Source organism: Vombatus ursinus, unplaced genomic scaffold, assembly GCF_900497805.2.
Source record: "Vombatus ursinus unplaced genomic scaffold, bare-nosed wombat genome assembly UNPS02014852.1, whole genome shotgun sequence".
In the NCBI taxonomy this organism is placed as follows: Eukaryota; Metazoa; Chordata; class Mammalia; order Diprotodontia; family Vombatidae; genus Vombatus; species Vombatus ursinus.
Genome location: NW_020954630.1, coordinates 1612617 through 1629683, shown reverse-complemented (window position 1 = coordinate 1629683; position 17067 = coordinate 1612617). Strand labels below are relative to the sequence as shown.

Genomic DNA, 17067 nt, shown 5'->3' with positions numbered 1-17067 from the left:
TTCAAGCCCAGGCACCCCAGATACTTCCTAGGCAACCTGAGACCCACTCTAAGGAGACCCACTTTACTACAGCTGTCTTTTGGGGAAAAGGAAAAGGGGCACTCGTTTCCTTCCCAGGAATTCCCCCAATTCTTCCCTAGCCTGCCTCCAATCACAAATTCTGAGAACTAACAAAGTCCAAACTCCCCAGTGGGGGCTGAGGGAATGTCACGCTCTGTAGAATCAGATCCCTTGATCCATGTGGATCTTCCACACCCTACTTCTCAGCCCCATTTCCCCAGTGAAAGGTTGATGGGGTGGGGGTGTCTCGGTCCCACAGCATCAGCCCCAGTCCTGCTGTACCCACGTCCCTGACAATGCTGATCAGCTTGGACAATGGACAGCAACATCGTTCAGACCCATTCAGGGGCAAGGAGGCCAGTTTGGACAATCATCAATAAAGAGAAATGTAGAATACTCTGGGAAGACTCCATAGTCATAAGAACTAATACAAAGATGGGAAACCGGTAGGGGGAAATCATTTAATTGAAGCCAAATCTGAGAAGAAACTCAAGTCCCCAAACTAGCTAAGCAATAACAGACAAGCACCTGTAAAGTGCTACTGTGTGCTCGTCACTGTGCTGGGCTTAACAAGAGTCACAGGAGACAGGGAAGATGTGGAAAGATTTTCGGAAGCTAGTGATTAAACAGAACTATTTTCTAACCAACTCCCGTGCACAACAGAAGAAATGACTTTATTTATTTATTTATTTTTGGCTAGGTGATGGGGTTAAGTGACTTGCCCAGGGTCACATAGCTAATAAGTGTTATGCGTCTGAGGTAGAATTTGAACTTGGGTCCTCCTGAATCCAAGGCCGGTGCTCTATCCACTGTACCACCTAGCTGCCCCAAGAAATGACTTTAAAGTGGAACCCAGTGTACTTAAGTTAGACACATGGAAGAATTTTTACTGACTGGGAAACACTGGGCCTGGGTGACTAAGAGTCCCCTTAGAAGTCATCAATCCCAGAAGCCACCGATGGTCAGAGCGGTCTCTGTCCTGAGTCTGCCCCTGATTCCCTTTACCTTCAGCTGTGCTAGTGGGGCCATCTGGTCGAGGGGTTCCTGTACTCTTTTTCCGACGGTGCTTCTTACGATTGGCATGGGGAGATGGAGGGGGCTCCAGCTTGGGGCTGGAGCTGAGCACGTCAGAGGGGCCACTGGCTGGGAAAAGGGAAAAAAACAAGGTAGAAAGAGCAAAGAAGAGAAGGCCTGGGATGGGGCAGGAAGGATGATGGCACAAGGCCCAGCAGGGGGCGCCCAGAGCTCCCACTGCCTTGCCATGAGAAACTGATCCAATTCCTACTCCATCCTCAGGGCACGGGGTTCTGCCCCAGGACCTGACTGTGATCACACGTCCTGGGCTTCAGTCCCCAGGAGATGGGAAGCATGAGGGAAATACTTCCTGGGTGACTATCTGGGGAGTGGCAAGGCACTGAACAACTTGGGGTGGAGGTAATGGGTACATACAGATGGGGGGGGCCCAGGAGGGAACTCTTAGTTCTCGCAGCTTGAAGGGGTGGAGGGCGGCCCAGGGAACTCACAGGGAGCCGCATCCCCGGCAGCTCCGCACCAAATTTATCCTCAATCACACTCCCCGCTCCTCACAATTAATAGCAGAATTAGAAACAATCAGGGAGCTGCCTAATTACTGTCAATTAGAGCGCGCTAATCAAGCTCCCGTCTCCCACACCCCGCCCGGCGCTCACCACTAAATGTCAAACTTCATTAGAGGCAGACACGCTCTTTCTTTCCCTCCCCCCCCCCCTCCTTCCTCCCTGCCTCACCAGCAGGGCCTCACTGATGGCAGCAATAGACCATCAGAGCCAGGAGCCCAAGGGAAGGCCCCTCCATGTCTCCCTCCGCCTCCTGGTTTAGGGGCCTGAGGCTCAGGGGCAAGGGACCGGACGATCCCAGAGGCGCCGCAGCTTCAGAGTTACTTGGCACTCTAGAGATTACAGTTTGGGGGGTCGTGTTTCAACCGGGGTGACAGTCTGTGCTTACACCCTTCCTTCCTCTGACACTAGACTGGGGGAGACGGTGCGGGGTCACCAGCTGTCGCTGTTGCTCAGACTAGCCCCAGACTTTTGCATGCCGCCAGACTGGATCTGATGCCTGCTAGTGGGATACCGAGAAGGGAAGAGAGGAACTCACCTTGGGTTGGCATACCCTAAATTGGGAAGGCTGAACAGGAGGAAAGAGGGAAGGACAGTAGGTAGGAGGGAAATAAAGGAGGAATAAAATGCTAAAGCTAAGGTGGTGCAAAGACGTAATGACGAGAATACAGAAAAAGGAGATAGGGAAGAAAGGGTAGGGGGAGAGGAGGTATAAGGAAGGAGGGATGGAAGGAAGGCGGAGCCTTGAACCAAAGAAGGTAATGGGGTGGAGTGTGGGGAAGGGCCTCAGGCTTCTTCAGAAGCCTACTTTCTCCCTCCCTTCCAGCTCCTGAATTCCTGCCTGCCCTTGCCCTGGGACCCCCTTACCATTCCCCTGAGGAAAGCAACCTCTCCCCCTCCAACCCTCTCACTTTACCCAATACAGCTCTCAAAAGCCCACCCTCAGCTCGATCACCCCTCCTTCAGCCAGCGCCCGCCTGCCCCCCCCGCTGGGAGGCTGATGAGCTGACTGCACGGGGGGCTGATGGGGATCGAGGAATCACCACCAGCTCTGCCCCGGGCCCACGAGGGGCTGGGCTCTTCTGGAAGGGGGGGCTGTGCGGGTGGGGTAAGGGGAGGTCACAGAACCTCCAGGTCCCACCTCCAGGCAGCCCTGAACACTCGGCGAACTACTGCTTAAGGCACTGCAGCCCAGCTCCAGCACCCCCAGTCACTCCCTTCTCTCCTCCAGGACAGCCACTCACCGGGATGCTGAATGCCTGGGGGCAGGGCAGTTGCTTCGCTCCACTGGTCAGCACTAGATACAGAGCAAGAGCGCTGATGGAGCCCATCGGGCCGGGGGCCCGCCAAGGCTGAGCTGCTCAGGGACCGGTCCGAGTGCAGGGATGTGCTGCTGGCTGAGTGGGGAGCACCTGAAAGGGGTGGAGTGGAGGCTCAGCTAGGGCCCTTAGGGGGCTCAGGCAAGGTGAGCACAAACAAAGTCCCGCCCTCAAAAATAACGGCTTATGGTTGTCCTGGAGCATGTTAAACAACACTCTTGAACAACTCTGAAGGGCAGTTAGCTAGGGCTGGGGACCTCATTCAATAAATGAGAACTTAGCCTCAGAGAGGCTAACCAATCTGCCCAAGGTCACACAGCTGCAAAATGTTAAAGGTTTTCTAAGGCTGAGTCTCCTTCCCAACGATTCCCTCTTTGGGCAGGTAGGCAGGTCTCCCATTCACACAGGATCACAGATTTATAGCTGAAAGGGTCTTCAGAGGCCATTGAATCTAACGCTTTCCTTTTACAGAGAAGAAAACTGGGGTTCCACAGAGATTATGTGCTTTGCCTTACACATCTAGGGTTGGCCAGTGCACAGTGCACATTCCAAGCCTTCTGATCCCTTCCTTGTTAGCTGCTTTATCCAATGCCCCACCTTGCCATTCTCAGCCAGTGGGCACTCGGATCACCAGAGTGAGGCCAGTTCTATCCCGTTGTCTCCCTAAAGGACCTGACTGGCACCTGTCCCTGCACTTCTCACCTGCCTGGGGCAAAGAATCTGCCCCTCAGGTGTCTGTGTCCTTGGCCCCTGTTCTTTCCCCTCATATATCCATGAACATCTGTCCTCCCACCCTAGCCTCACATGTCTGGGGGTTGGGGGCTCAAAGAAATGCCAAGGGGGTTGGTAAGAAAGGATAAACATGATGACTCCCTGGAGGGACAGAAGGGCGGTATAGTTGGGGTGGTCAGCTGATTTTCAAGAGGCTTCCGGTCCCAGGTAGGCACCCCCTAATAGTTGGGGATTTAAGGCATGGAAAAAGCCAGCACTCTGAACAGCACCCTCTTCATCTAAACCCTGGCCTCTGCACCTCAAATCCTATTCTACATGTGTCACTTGCTCTGCATCAGCTTCACTGCCATTCTAACGAGGAATAAGTGTATCAAATTCAAGTAATTATGTCTAATTAGTATTAGTAATTATCCTGTTGGGCTGGAGAAAATTAATCTTTCGTTTCCCATCAGGGAAGGATGGCAGCGCTAAGGGGAAACGGCCGTAAGGGTACCACAGTCCTAAGAAGCCCTGGAGTTATTGTAGGGTACAGTTTGGGGGAGCTCCCACTGGGGCTCCCAGCGCATATCTCCAAACCCTACACAGACAGTCTCTTTGCTGGGGTGACCTAAGAGCTTTCAGGCCAGTTGGGCCATGTGGGGAGAGGAAAGCCATGGTGCTTGGGGTTGGGTAGGAATGTTGGCAAGCTGAGAAATGAGGGACTGAGGAAGATGATTCATTATGGACAGCCAGAAGCTGAGCGGCTGAGTGGGATTTTACTGGGCCAGTTATTCTGGCCGAGAAGGAGCTAGGCATTCTGGGTCGGTTGGGAGTTCGGAAAAAGGGCCTTGACCAGAGCGGATGGGAAAGAAAGCAAGATCCGCAGGGTTGGGGTCTCTTTATTGGCTAAGGGTCAGATTAGAACATCCAGAGTCATAAGAGCTCCACCACGGTCTGGAGACTGTATCCTCCTTGTGGGCGTCAACTGTGCCTTACGCTTCTTGGGTACGGCCAAAACATCTCCTAGCTCAGGACTGGGGTACACACAAAAGCTACTTGTTGAACTGAGGAAGTCTAAGGCAGACCACCTCCCTCCTGCCTTCCATGCTTCCAATCTTTCCTCCTCAGACTCATCTCCATCCCTGTCACATCCATCCTCCTGTCGGGGGCCAAAAGAGTTGGAGTGACTCCACGCAATCCCTCTCCATGGACTCCCTTTTCCAGGCCTATCGAGGGCAGGGAGATGTGTGCCTCAGTCTGGACCTCTCTGGTATCTATCCTTGTTTCCTGAACCTAGCCCCCTTCTTATTCCTTGCCCCACCCAACTCTCATCCAGTCCCTCCCCAAACCCCTCATCCCCCACCCCCATGGCCCCCCAGCTAGAAGCCCTGAGGGAGGGAAAGTGCTTTCCTTTCTCTTTGTTAATTCTCCCCTCATTACGCCTGCAATCCCACAATCAGTGTGCACTGTAATTGTCGAATTTGATGCTAATGATTAATGAATTAAACATGGAGCCATCAATTAGTCCTCGGAGGATAATTCTGCATAAAGCAGCGGATAATGTAATTACAGTAACAAAGATAATGAGATGTTAACATCGCCCAGCGAGTGAGAGACATGTGTATGTATGTATGTGTGTGTGTGTGTGTGTGTGTGTGTGTGTGTATGTGTGTGTGTGCATGCGCGTGCCCCGACTCTATGGCACTGTGTACCAGGGTACACTGTGATTTGGGGGGAAGCCTGCCAGTCCATGTACATGTATCATCAGAGGGTTAATGGAAGGCAGATGACTGGGTACAGACCGTATTTGAGGAGACTGTGTGTGTGTGTGTGTGTGCACGTGTGTCCCCCTCCTCTCGATTATACCTCTCTCCTCCTGCTGTCAGGAGAGGCCTGACCAAGCCTAAGCCTGTGATGAGTCATGTTGTAACACAGTTTCCTCTCCTCCTTCTAAGGGGTAGCCCAACCCAAAAACGTGTGTATGTGAGTGTGTCTGTATACACATTCCTGCAGAGGAGGGGACCCTCTCCAGTCCCTAACTTAATCCAAAGTCTCCTGCTAACACAATCTCACCTTTATATGGTGACTTTAAGGTTCACAAAGCATTTGCTTAAAAAAAAAAAACAACAACCTGGTGAAGTAGGTTGCATTAACCATTATACTTATTTTGCAGATGAAGAAACTGATGTTCTTAGGGAAAACCTTAGACTTTGCTGGGAACAGGTATGCTGCATAAGTGACCACCTCCTGCTTCCACTCCCCCCTTGACATGCCTACCAGAGAAGTGTAATTTTGTCAGGGAGAAGGACACCTTGTATAAAGCCACAAAGCCAAGGGTTGGAAGAGACCTTTGCAGTCATTTAGCCTCTGCTTGAACACTTTGGGTGATGGGCAGCTCACTACTTCACATATTATCTCATTCTAGGATTGGGACATCTCTAACCGTATATAATTCTTTGTGCTTTTCCCCTGGCATTTGGCACAATACTGTAGACATTCAGTATTTGCAGGCTGACAAAATTTTTTCAGTCTGTTTTCACCTAAGCTATTGAACCAGTATCCCCTGTACCTCCTTCCTTGTCTTTGGTGCTCCCAAAGATCAGCTACTTCTGAGCTCAGAGAGAAGGGCTCCTGTGGATTACTAACGTTTGCCTCTGTCCAACAGAAAATAAAAGGAACGTGTGGGGTTGCAGAGTGGGAAAAGGTAATATTAAAGTCTGTACATGCCCCTCAGTCCTAATAGGGACCACCTCCTGGGGCCTGCAACCTCAGCCCCGTGGTACTCCTTCCTGCCTCCCATCCCAGTTTGGAAGGGTGGAGATACTGGTTTTCTGGGAAGTCACAGCAGGTCTGAGAGGATCTCCTAAACTCTGCAGAGATTGGGTGGCAGCGCCAGAAACAGAGGCGGTATCCTGAGAGTAAAGGACACAGGACTCTTAGTCTAGGCAACCAACTGGGAATAGGCAGAGAAGGAGTTTTGGGGGAATGAATTGGCCTTGTGGGTAGAAGGAAGGGTGGAAAAGAGCAACGGAGGTAGCTCCAAAGATGGAGGAGAGACCTAGGGTTCGATGACGGAAGTTCATACCTTAGCTGTGTGCGAAGGACAGAAAGAAAAGAGGGAAAGGCATTACCTCTGCCTCCCTCCCTGCCCATAACCTTTCCTCTGCAAGAATGTGGCCTGTGCCCCACAGCCTGGCTTCCCTCTCAGCCCCCTCAACCTGTGGGCAGGCCCCTGATAATTTCATGGCCACACTGCCCTAAGAGCTCCTGGCTGCCTTAAATTTCCACCTGCTGCCACTGGCTGAGTGGTCTTTATCTATGCAGCACCCAAAGGAAATATGTTCTTGGCTCCCTGGTTGTGACTGAGTATGTATGCTAGGCATGGTGCCAACCTGGGTTGTGTTCCTGGAACCATCCTTCCCAGCTCATTTCTTTCTCTCTCTGGACCCAGAAGCTCTCCCCCATTCTAGCTCTGAGCCAGAAGCTTCTCACCCCATCTGGTCTTCACCCAGACGGGACAGACATGCTAAAGTCAGAGCCGACATCTGGTCTCTACATCGGGTGACCACAAGGACCTCTGAACTAGCCCCTCTGGCACAAGGGCGCAGAGTTCCCTGCTGCCCAGCTTCTTCCAACCTACCCTTGGAGCCCAAGGTGGCAGCTGCATTCCTTCCCGTCACCACACCTGCCCTCACCTGTACTCCCCCCAAGCTGTGTGTTGCTTCTCTCCAGGACCAGCCCATTGGCACGGGGACTGGCACCAGCTGAAGCCGTGACAGGTGTGGCTCGGGGTAGCCGCTTCCCTGGTACTTTGACTGTTGTTCTCAGCAGGTCAATTTCCTTGCCATGGATATTCTGCATGTAATCCTGATAGAGGGAGGGAAGGGGAAACCATGTGAGATGGATGAATGTCCCTCAGATGAGGCCTATTCAAGCAGCCCCAGAAACTAAATTCGGGCCACAAGCCTTTCCTCACCATCGTACCCCAACTTTTTGTCACAGGCCCCCGCAGAGAAAGTGGCAAGCATTCTGGGTTTCTTGCCCACCCTCTCCTGAGGCACAAAACAAGGGAAGTATCATTGGACCTGGAGACAGAGGACCTGGGTTTGATTCCTAACTCTGTTAATTAAATACACGTCACGTGACCTCTGTGGGCTTCAGTTTCCCTGAATGATCTCTAAGCTCCATGGTTCTCTCTGGGCCAGAGTGCATCTGGGCAATAGCCAACCTGGCAATGGATCAGGGAGTCCAAAGGCCCCGGTAGAGGGTCCTGGGCCTGGGTGCCAAGTGGAAGGTTAGGGTGAGAGCTGAAGCAGCTACAGTGGGCCTGTGCTGGGAGGTCTTGGCTTGGACTTTAGGTTGCAGTGAGGAGGTCTACTTGAAGGAGTGAGACTTGGAGTCTCATCACTGGTTGGACCGAGCCTGGGACAACAATGAGCACTTGAGGCAGTATTCCCAGCAGGAGGAAGGATTGAGGGTTGGGCGCCAAGAACCCTCCTCAGGAAAAACAAGAGGGTTAAGTGCCAGAACTAGAACCAGAGCAGGACGGGGAAAGGGTGTGGTAAAGTGAGCACCGCTGGCTGACCTCCTACTCTTCAGCTGCAGAATCCAAAATGGCTGTGGACAGGGACAGTTGAATAAGCTAGATGACACGCAATGCCAGCTGGGGATCCTCACATTCCTCTATGTCTGTCCCACAGGTCCTGACAGTACTCAACCCCTAGGGCAGGCAAGGGAGGATCCTCTCTGAAGACTGGACCACCCTGAGTTTTTCTGGTCTGGTTGTTAGGTATTCTACTTGCCCTTCTTAAGGGCAAGTCTTTATGCTTTATTATGCTTTAGCCACTGCTGATCGATGACATGGAGGCCCAGGGACAGGCTTCTTTTGAGCTGAAGCTAAGGTCCAGGAAATTCAATCTAAATGCATGCATTTATTAGTACATACAATGTGCCATGCAGTGGGGATAAGGAGGCAGAAAATTAAGCAGTCTCTGACCTCGAGGAGCTTACATTCTACTGTGGGAGGCGACAGGAAACACTATGCAGTTAAATACAAACTATAAACAAAATAAAGTAGTGTTGGGGGTTGAGGAGTGATCAGGAAGGGTCTCATGTAGGTGATCCTTGAGCTAACCCATAAAGAGAGGCAGGGATTCCAAGGGGCAGAGGTGAGCCCTACAATGCTTGCCGTAGGACCAAAGAGAGAGCTTCCTATTATCTTATGTTTCTGAGAAAGATGCCCAGAAATGAGGCACACGTGTGCCAAGGCTAAGTGGCCCCAGGTTACTGTGAGCCTTTACTGCAGCCCTGTACCCTGCCTCAACACCTGCCCCCTTGGCTGGTAAAGGGGAAAAGACCCTTGAGGTCACAGAGGACAGTCACAAGCCTCGCTTTCTGCACCCTCCCCCCCCATTCCTTTCTCAATTTGCCCTCACCTCTCCACAGTACATCCTACTCTTGCTTTCCTCCTTAGGCCTAAAAATCAACATTGGCTTTTCTTACAGGAAAATAGCTATCATTTCTTCATGTGGCTAAAACCCTTTGCTTGGAGGAGCCAGGCTAGCTGTTCCAGAGACCCCTGCCTGGCTGGCACAGACAATGCACACAACAGATTCCTCATTCCTGTCTGCATGGGTGGCCCTGGGAGTGAACTCTGCAGCTAAGTGGCTTTCTTGACAATGGCAAGTGCCACGCTCCCCACCTACCCGCCTTTGACAGCCAGGTCAGTGGTCCTGGTTCCTTTAGGGAACAGCAGGAATGGCTGCCCTTAGAGGTGAAGGGAGAACATGGCCACTCTGACCAGGGAGGCCTTTTTTAGACAGTGGGGTATACACTTTTATACACAGTTTATGCAGTGGAATATAGACACGTCCTGCTACTCTGGGTGCGGATGGCAAAGAGCCCACCCAGCCCAAAGAAGTAAAGAATTGAACTGGGGGAGAGGGAAACCACTGTGGGGGGCATCAGCTGGGAGGACTAGATGGAAGAAGTGGGCTTTGAGCTTAGCCTTGAAGGATGGGCAGGAGCTGGGAAATGAACTTTGGGTAGGGGCTAGGGGGAGGAAATTCAAGGTGTGTGCATATAACATGAGAAAAGTAGCAGCAGCAGAAGAGGGCAAGACCCTTCAGGGGATGGGGAGAGCAAGGTGAGTGGCACCCTTTAGGGTGCATGAGATCTGGACTGGGGCCATTCCTGGCCCTAAGATGCACAGAAGAGGGAGAACAGAACAGAACAGATGAACAGGAATCCACAGGTGTCAATAGAGACAAGGGTGCCCAGTGTGAGATGACAACCTGGTAACTTGATCCAAGCTGATGTCTGGTGGTACCTGTGTCTCTGAACGGCGACATCCCCCCAAGACTAGAAGGCAAGGCTGATACCTCTCAATACAAACTTAGCCTCCTGACACCTCCCTCCCAGCCTTGTTTCACACCCCGGGCCCTGACACAACTCCCTCAGTTGGGGACCCAAAGTCACTGGTCTCCAATCCTGGCTAGAGATAGAACTGCAAACTCCTATCCCAGTGAAACAACTTGCCTTGGGGACTCCACAGTAAAAGAGGGGGCTGTACTCAAAGGCTCCTTCAAGCTCTAAATCCTCTGGCTTTATCAGCCACGCTGCGATCCTAAATTTCTCCCCCAGCTACCCTCGGCCCACCCCACCCTCAGCACCTGTCTGCATCGTCTCTCTTGCCTGGACTTATCTCCAGTGGCTTAGTTCATTCCCCCAGCTCTTAGCTGAACCCTACATCTGGGCTTCAGCCTGTCCCCATCCCCCACACACCCACCTCTTTCAGTGGCTGCCTCCTGACAACTGGCAGCAGCTGGCTGGGCCAAAGTCACAGCTGCAGTTCCTTCTCTGGGGTGGGGGCTTGGGTCTGCTCTAGTTCACAAGGAGGTCACAGCAGCTGCACCAGCCTGCCAGGCCCCATTCTAGCCCAGAGCGGGCTGAAGCCAGGCATGTGGAGAAACCCGCTGACAACCCCTTTTTACCTTCCTCCTACTCACAAATCAAGGAGTGATCTTTATTCTGAGGGGCCTGGGTGGGGCCCACAAGTCAGAAACAGACTCTCAAAGAAACAGGCCATCCCAGTCGGGTGGACCCATGGTCCAAATCTAATGTCTCCAGCAGAGCCAACTGAGGGCCTCCTCCTCTACCCCCAGATCCCGGCTCCTGGCACCAGGTCCCATGGCCTGGCACGGAAGGGCGGCAGGATGGAGGCTGGAAGTTCCTTGATGCCAGGCAGCGGGCTGGGAAGTGGGAGTTGGCGTGGTGGGGACAGGCAGCTCAGGGGCGGCAGCAGCAGCAGCAGCCGCCACTGAGTTTTCCTCCGTCAGCAGAACGGGGAGCACGGCAGCAGCGGCGACGGCAGCGGCTGCTCCGGAGAGCGGTCACCACGGCTGCCTTTATTACCCACCATCAAACAGCAATTTCTTCCCCAGCCTCCTCGCTAATTACCCAGCCAGCGTTCTCATCTCGTTTTATTACTGGAATTAACAACGAGTTCAGAGCGTGGAAAGCTATTAAGATGTGTGATTAAGCCACATTCAATTAGTTTCTACAAACAATTTAATTGATGTTGCAGATAGAATTAACAGAAGGTGATTGTGTGAATGGCTCCACTGGCTGCAAAATGGAGGAGGCTCTGGCTGGCTCTCTGGGGCTGGGCAGGAGCTGGGCTGGAAGCCCGAGGCCTGCCCACCTCCCTTCTCCTTCCAGGCCCAGCAGGGAGCCCCCAGCCCGGGAATGACTCACCGGCATCACCTTTCTCTTTCAGGCCCCGGTCGGTGCCTCTCTCAAAGAGGGCAAAGAGAACCTGACCAGGCCAAAAACTTATTACTGAGTCCCTGGAGTTACTTACTGGGGACCCACTGACTTGGAAGCTACTCATTCATTCGGAGTCAAGGGAAGGGAAGGAAGCTAAGCTGCTTGTGATCACAATGGGGTCTGGTTGCTTCTTTGCCCCAGCACACCAAAGTCTACCGGGTTAGGTAGACATAAAGGCAGCAAATGTGAGGGCCAGACTGGTAAAGGGAAGCATGGGTATAGGTGTCCCTGGAGGGTTCAAGGGCACGTGAAAGGAGGGAACAAAGCGAGGACGCCCCAGAAGCTGAGAACTGTTGGGTGCTAAGCACATGGTATCGTTCAGAGGAACCTGCTCCAATCACTCCTACTTGGCACTGTACTATGTATATTATGTTATGCTCAATTCAAATTCTAAAGCCAAAAGGGCCACTGAAGACTCACTAAAGCCCATTCTTTTACAGGATGAGGCGAGTGAGGCTACGTGACTTGCCCAAGGTCTTCTGAGTCGCTAGTCTGGCGGTCTCTCACTCCATGCCCCCTCTGATGGGGTCCAAGTCTCGGCTCTTCCACCAGAATGTCCAGACCCCACATTGCCTAGCTTGGACTGGTTAGGTGGTCTCCACCAACAACACATGCTGCTCATCATTTGCTGGGGATCCCCTTAGGCAGCTCAGGCACGGAGATGCCCACTGAGGTTCATGGAGAGATGACTTTAGCAAACCTTTGGGTCATGATCCCCGAATTCAACAGCTTAGGAGTTGTTTAAATGGGAGAAAAGTAGCTGCTACTGCCTCACCCTGTGCTCTGAGCCCACTGTGGGTCCCCCACAGCACAAAGGCTAATTCTGACTCCAGAGAGGCCAGAGACATACAGCATGAATGGGTACTGTGTGGGTATGGGGGGAGGTGTAGATGGGACAAAGGACATGCCCTAAACTTCTAAATACACCCCATCAGGTGCCATACACCAGCTGTCCTTTCTGCCCTGGGCTCTACCTCTTTTGGGAAGACTGGAGAGGGGGAGAAGGATAAGCTGGTGCAGGGGTCAAGGTCCACCTGGGGCAGTACACAGTGGAAACCAACAGGTGAAAGCAAGGGGAAAAGAAGGAGCATGTCTGTGGGGGCTGGTGTGCGGTCACTGAACAGGCTTGGGAAAGGGTGAGAAGCACAGGTAAAAGACTACTTAGGAGGGGGGCAAGTAAATTACTTAGAGTTCTATGATGATATTGAACCAGTGGATACGGCAAGTGAGGAGAGAAACATGCGTTAATTAGCTGGGCGACATTGGACAGGTCACTTCATCTCTCCTCAACTGTCAAAAACCGATGGCTTGAACTACATAGTTTCCAAGTCCCTTTGGGTTCAGAAATCCTCTTTCAGATTCGATCGACACTCACAATATATGCCTAAGTAAAAATCTCGTCACTCCTAGTTAGGGCCAGCCTCCATAGCACCTGTAGAATGTTTGGAAACTTTCCAAAGTGCTTTCCCCTCTACCAGCTCACTTGATGCTCGAAATAACCCTGGAAAGTAAATAGGACAGGTGGTGTTCTGTAGGCTCGTCTTACCAAGAAGAAAAGTGAGATGCAAGGGGAGTCCGTGGCAGAACCCAGGTCTCCAAGGCTTAGCCCAATCCCTTCCTTTCACTGTATCATGCGGATTCAATCATTCTTTTAAGGCAGAGGAAAGGGCTCTCTCCATGTGAGCCGAGGGGGTGATGGGTGCTAAATTACTCCCTAGGTTTGGCTCTTTGTTTCTGCCCCAGATACCAATTCCACTTGGTAGCCCTCCCTGACCTGTTCCCCTAGAAGTACCAGCTGAGATTGCCCACCAATTCTCAAGAGTAAGTCTAGAGGAGGCAGCTAGATGGCGCAGTGGATAGAACTCCGGCCTTGGAGTCAGGAGTACCTGAGTTCAAATCCAGCCTCAGATATTTGACGCTTACTAGCTGTGGAACCCTGGGCAAGTCACTTAACCCCGACTGTTTCAACAACAACAACACCACCACCACAAAAACAAAAACAAAAACAAAAAAAGCCAAAAGAGTAAGTCCAGAGTTAGCATCCAGGGTACTGAAAAGAAGGAAATTCAGAAGGGTCAGGTTGAGGAAAAGATTTCCCTGGAGTTGAGTGTCAGACGAAGGGAAGTTGGGCCAAGGCCAGAAGAGCATTGTTAGAAATGTATTGTCTGGTACTGGCTGGGGACCTTTTGGGAAAATGTCCTTTGGAGGTGTCCCAAGGAAGGGGCTCCCTGGGCTGGGTGGTGGCTGGGGGATCGGGATCCAGAAAACTTTGGGCCCTGCTTGCCTGACAACTCAGGCAGATGTCAAGGAAGGGCTAGGGACCCTCTGAAGAGGCCAAGGGCCCTATGGGCCGGGGGCGGGGCCAGCCCACGTGCTGTGCTCGAGGGGCTGCTCTGGAGAACTCATTAGCCCCACAGTGGGGCGGTGACAGAGATGAATTCCAGAGACAGCTGTGTGCTGGAGCCACGCGGTGAGGGAGGGGAGGGCAGGGGGGGGGGGAACTGCTGCCATGGGGGCCACTGTGAATGCAGTACTGTGCCTCCCCCACAAACTCTGCTCTGTCTAGCTTTTGCCTCCCCAGCTCCACCCTGCCCCGTCTCCTCTCCAAGCACCACTGGAATACCAAGCCCGCCCGTGGTGGCCCCACTCCACCGCAAGTGGCCAACTTAGCCACCCTCTCATGCTCAGGGTCATCCCAGGCCCAGGAGGCTCAGTGATCCCCCAGTACCTCTGGGTGATTAACACAGAATTATTCCATGACATCTGCACGTTCGTCTTTGAGATACCTGTGTCGATTGGCTAGATTCAATGCTCACTGGAACAAGAGAACTACAACTCATGTCTGTATGGCACTTTCAGGTTTACAAAGTGTTTTTCTTACAACAACCCTGTTGTGGTAGGTATTGCAAGTATTGTCATGTTCATTTTACAGCCAAGGTGACTGAGGCTCAGAGGTGAAGAAGTGACTGGCATTGCCTAGAGTCACACAGCAAGTTATGGCAGAGATGGGATTCAAACAGGTCATCACAGATGAGACTCTGGCTTGTCTTAAGTGGAAGCTTCACGGGAGTGACCAGGGCCTGTTTTCTAGCCCATGCAGAGCCAAGCCTGCAAGGAAGCCTTCTCTCCCATATTCTGCTCCTGCCCTCCCTCAGCTGCCCTTCTCTTTCCCCAATCCCTCTGGGCTCAGGCTGACTCCTCTTCCAGACTCACGTGCAAGCTGGGGTGGTAGGTAAGCAGCCCGTTGTCACACAGAGTCACGTACTTCTTCTTCCACTCCTTGTTCAGGGACTTGCCGCTTCGCTTCAGCAGGATGCCCTGAGAGTAAAGGCAGGATCAAAAAACAAGGAAATGGCAACCTAAGTCCCCCATGATGCGGACAGAGGGAGTAGGGGCTGAGAGCTGTTGAACTCCCTCTGGGCAAGGTGATCTTTCACCTTTAAGACAGGCAGAGGGTGATCTCTCTGCACTTACATTTGGACAGAGCCATCCTCAGGGAAGAGGTACGTTTGTGGGAAACCATGGGCCTCCTTGGCCTATCCACCAGGAAGCCCCTGGGGCTCTCTTCTCTACCTGCCCTACACCCTGGGCAAGGAATCAGCTTAGCAGGGACACTTGTGGTCCAGATTTTGAAAAGCATCTTTGGAGAATGGGTGAGCAGGACCCAGAAGCATGTAGGCATGGCTAAGATCCCTGGTCCCTTACTACCTATGGATGGAACCCATACATAGTTCTGGGAGGGATCATGAATTCTGCAAACTCACTCTTCATCTCATCTCATCTCTCTCTCTCTCTCCACCCCCTTCCCTGCTGAAATCTAGGCTGTCCAAGGAACCAATGCTTTTGACATCACCCTGAGCAGAGAAGTCACCTTTCAAATGGATAGGCACGAGGGCAGCATGGTGACTGACTGCAAGGAATTGTGGGAAAAAGCCCAACATTATAAGTAAATGTCTAAGTGATACCTAAACAGGAGACACAGGAGGGCAAGGAGAGGACTCCTATAGTGACTCCCCCAGCTCCCTTTCCCCAAATCTGAGACAGAGTACTGACCCCAACGTCACCTCCAAAGCCCCTTGCTCCTCAGTAAGCCTTTCACCTATCTCTGCTCCCTCTCCTTAAAACAGTAGATGAAGACACAAAGTCATGCTGAAGTATGAGAACTGGACACTACAGAGAAAGAATAGATGGAACTAGGAGTGGGATAGAATGGCAGGGGTCTGAGTGTGCCCAGCACCCCCACCCACTGGCGTTTTAGGCCTCCAAAAGCTAGGAGGAAAAAGAGCAGAGTACCTCCTTGGAACAGATTTAGGGGGAGAGGGAAGGTCAGAGCTGGGGCAGTTCTATGGAGGAGAAGAAGGGGAAGGAAAAGGGTCCCACAGCTCGAGAACTATGAAAACAGCAAGGGAAAGACCCCAAACCTCCAACTATGTGGGGAGGTGGAGACCAGGAGGGACAGAAACTGGCATAAGAAATCTCCTAGGGACAGAAACCGGATTATTCTTTCTGTCTTTGGCATATCTTGGGCTCAAAGGCGGAAAACTAGACTAGATTCAGCACCTGGCAGGCTCTTCTGATCAGAAAGCTAAACTCTTAAGAGCTGAAATGATAACCACGGTAGAAAGACAAAAGAGTTCCTGCCTGGACCGCCCTGAGTGTTCATGCAGGGATATCTGTCTGTGGGGGTGGGTGGGGGGTGGTTTACAATGTATAACCCAGCCCCACTTATGACTTCAAGATCACTCTTTCACTTTTGAGTTGTTTCCCCACCCTCTTTTCTTCTTTCCCTCCTTTTCTTTCCTTCTCAACTCCAAAAAGGACAGATGGGTGAGGGGCTGCACAGTGAAAGGTGAGATGGAATCCTCAGCCATAAGGTGGAGTATCAAACACTGGTCTTGTCACAGGTGGCCTCACTAGCCAGGAGGAGTGGATGACACCGGGTAGCTGGCTGGTGTCTTTGTTCAGTGAGTTGGGGTGCGGAGATGGAGGAAAGGAACAGCAGTGTGCCCTCTAGCAGAACTGCCTTGCTGTGTTTTGACATCCATTCTCCCTCTCGGTCTCCTCTGCTGGATGATCACTGATAGCTCACTCTGTTTACTGTGGCTCTATGTCCTGAGGCCTTGTCCCTTCTTTCCCTATCTGTGCTCAGCTCATGATCTCTCATGGATTCAGTTATCATCTCCATCAAGATGACTCCTAGAGTTATCCATCCAGCCCCTAGTCTAGCTCTGAGACCCAAAACCGTATCACCAGTTGAAGGTGGGACATTTCAAACTGAAGGTATCAGAAACATCTCAACTCAACAGGTCCAAAACAGAATTCCTTTTCTTCCCTTCTCGTCCCCAGATGCACTCAATCCTCTCCTTTCCTTCCTTCTTTCTCGAGATACCAGCACCTTTCCAGTCATCGGGGTTCACAACCTGGGAGGCATTCTTGACTCCCTCTCCCTACATATCCATTCGGTTATCCAGTCTTCTTGTTTGTCTTCTACCTCTGCCTCCATGACATCTGTCCTCTTCTGTCTACACATATGGCCACCATTCTACTTCAAGCCT

At 52.0% G+C, this 17067-nt stretch overlaps 1 protein-coding gene across 3 annotated transcripts in view; it reads right to left on the bottom strand.

Moving 5' to 3' along the window:
• AGAP3 (ArfGAP with GTPase domain, ankyrin repeat and PH domain 3) overlaps positions 1-17067 on the bottom strand; it is a 41216-nt gene that overhangs the window by 3604 nt on the left and 20545 nt on the right. For all 3 annotated transcript variants that reach the window (XM_027840989.1, XM_027840990.1, XM_027840991.1), the window contains exons 10-13: positions 14726-14830; positions 7381-7552; positions 2900-3067; positions 1066-1203 (exon numbers count right to left, since the gene is read on the bottom strand). In XM_027840989.1, the coding sequence (XP_027696790.1) occupies positions 1066-1203; positions 2900-3067; positions 7381-7552; positions 14726-14830 (583 nt within the window). The remainder of the gene's footprint in view (positions 1-1065; positions 1204-2899; positions 3068-7380; positions 7553-14725; positions 14831-17067) is intronic.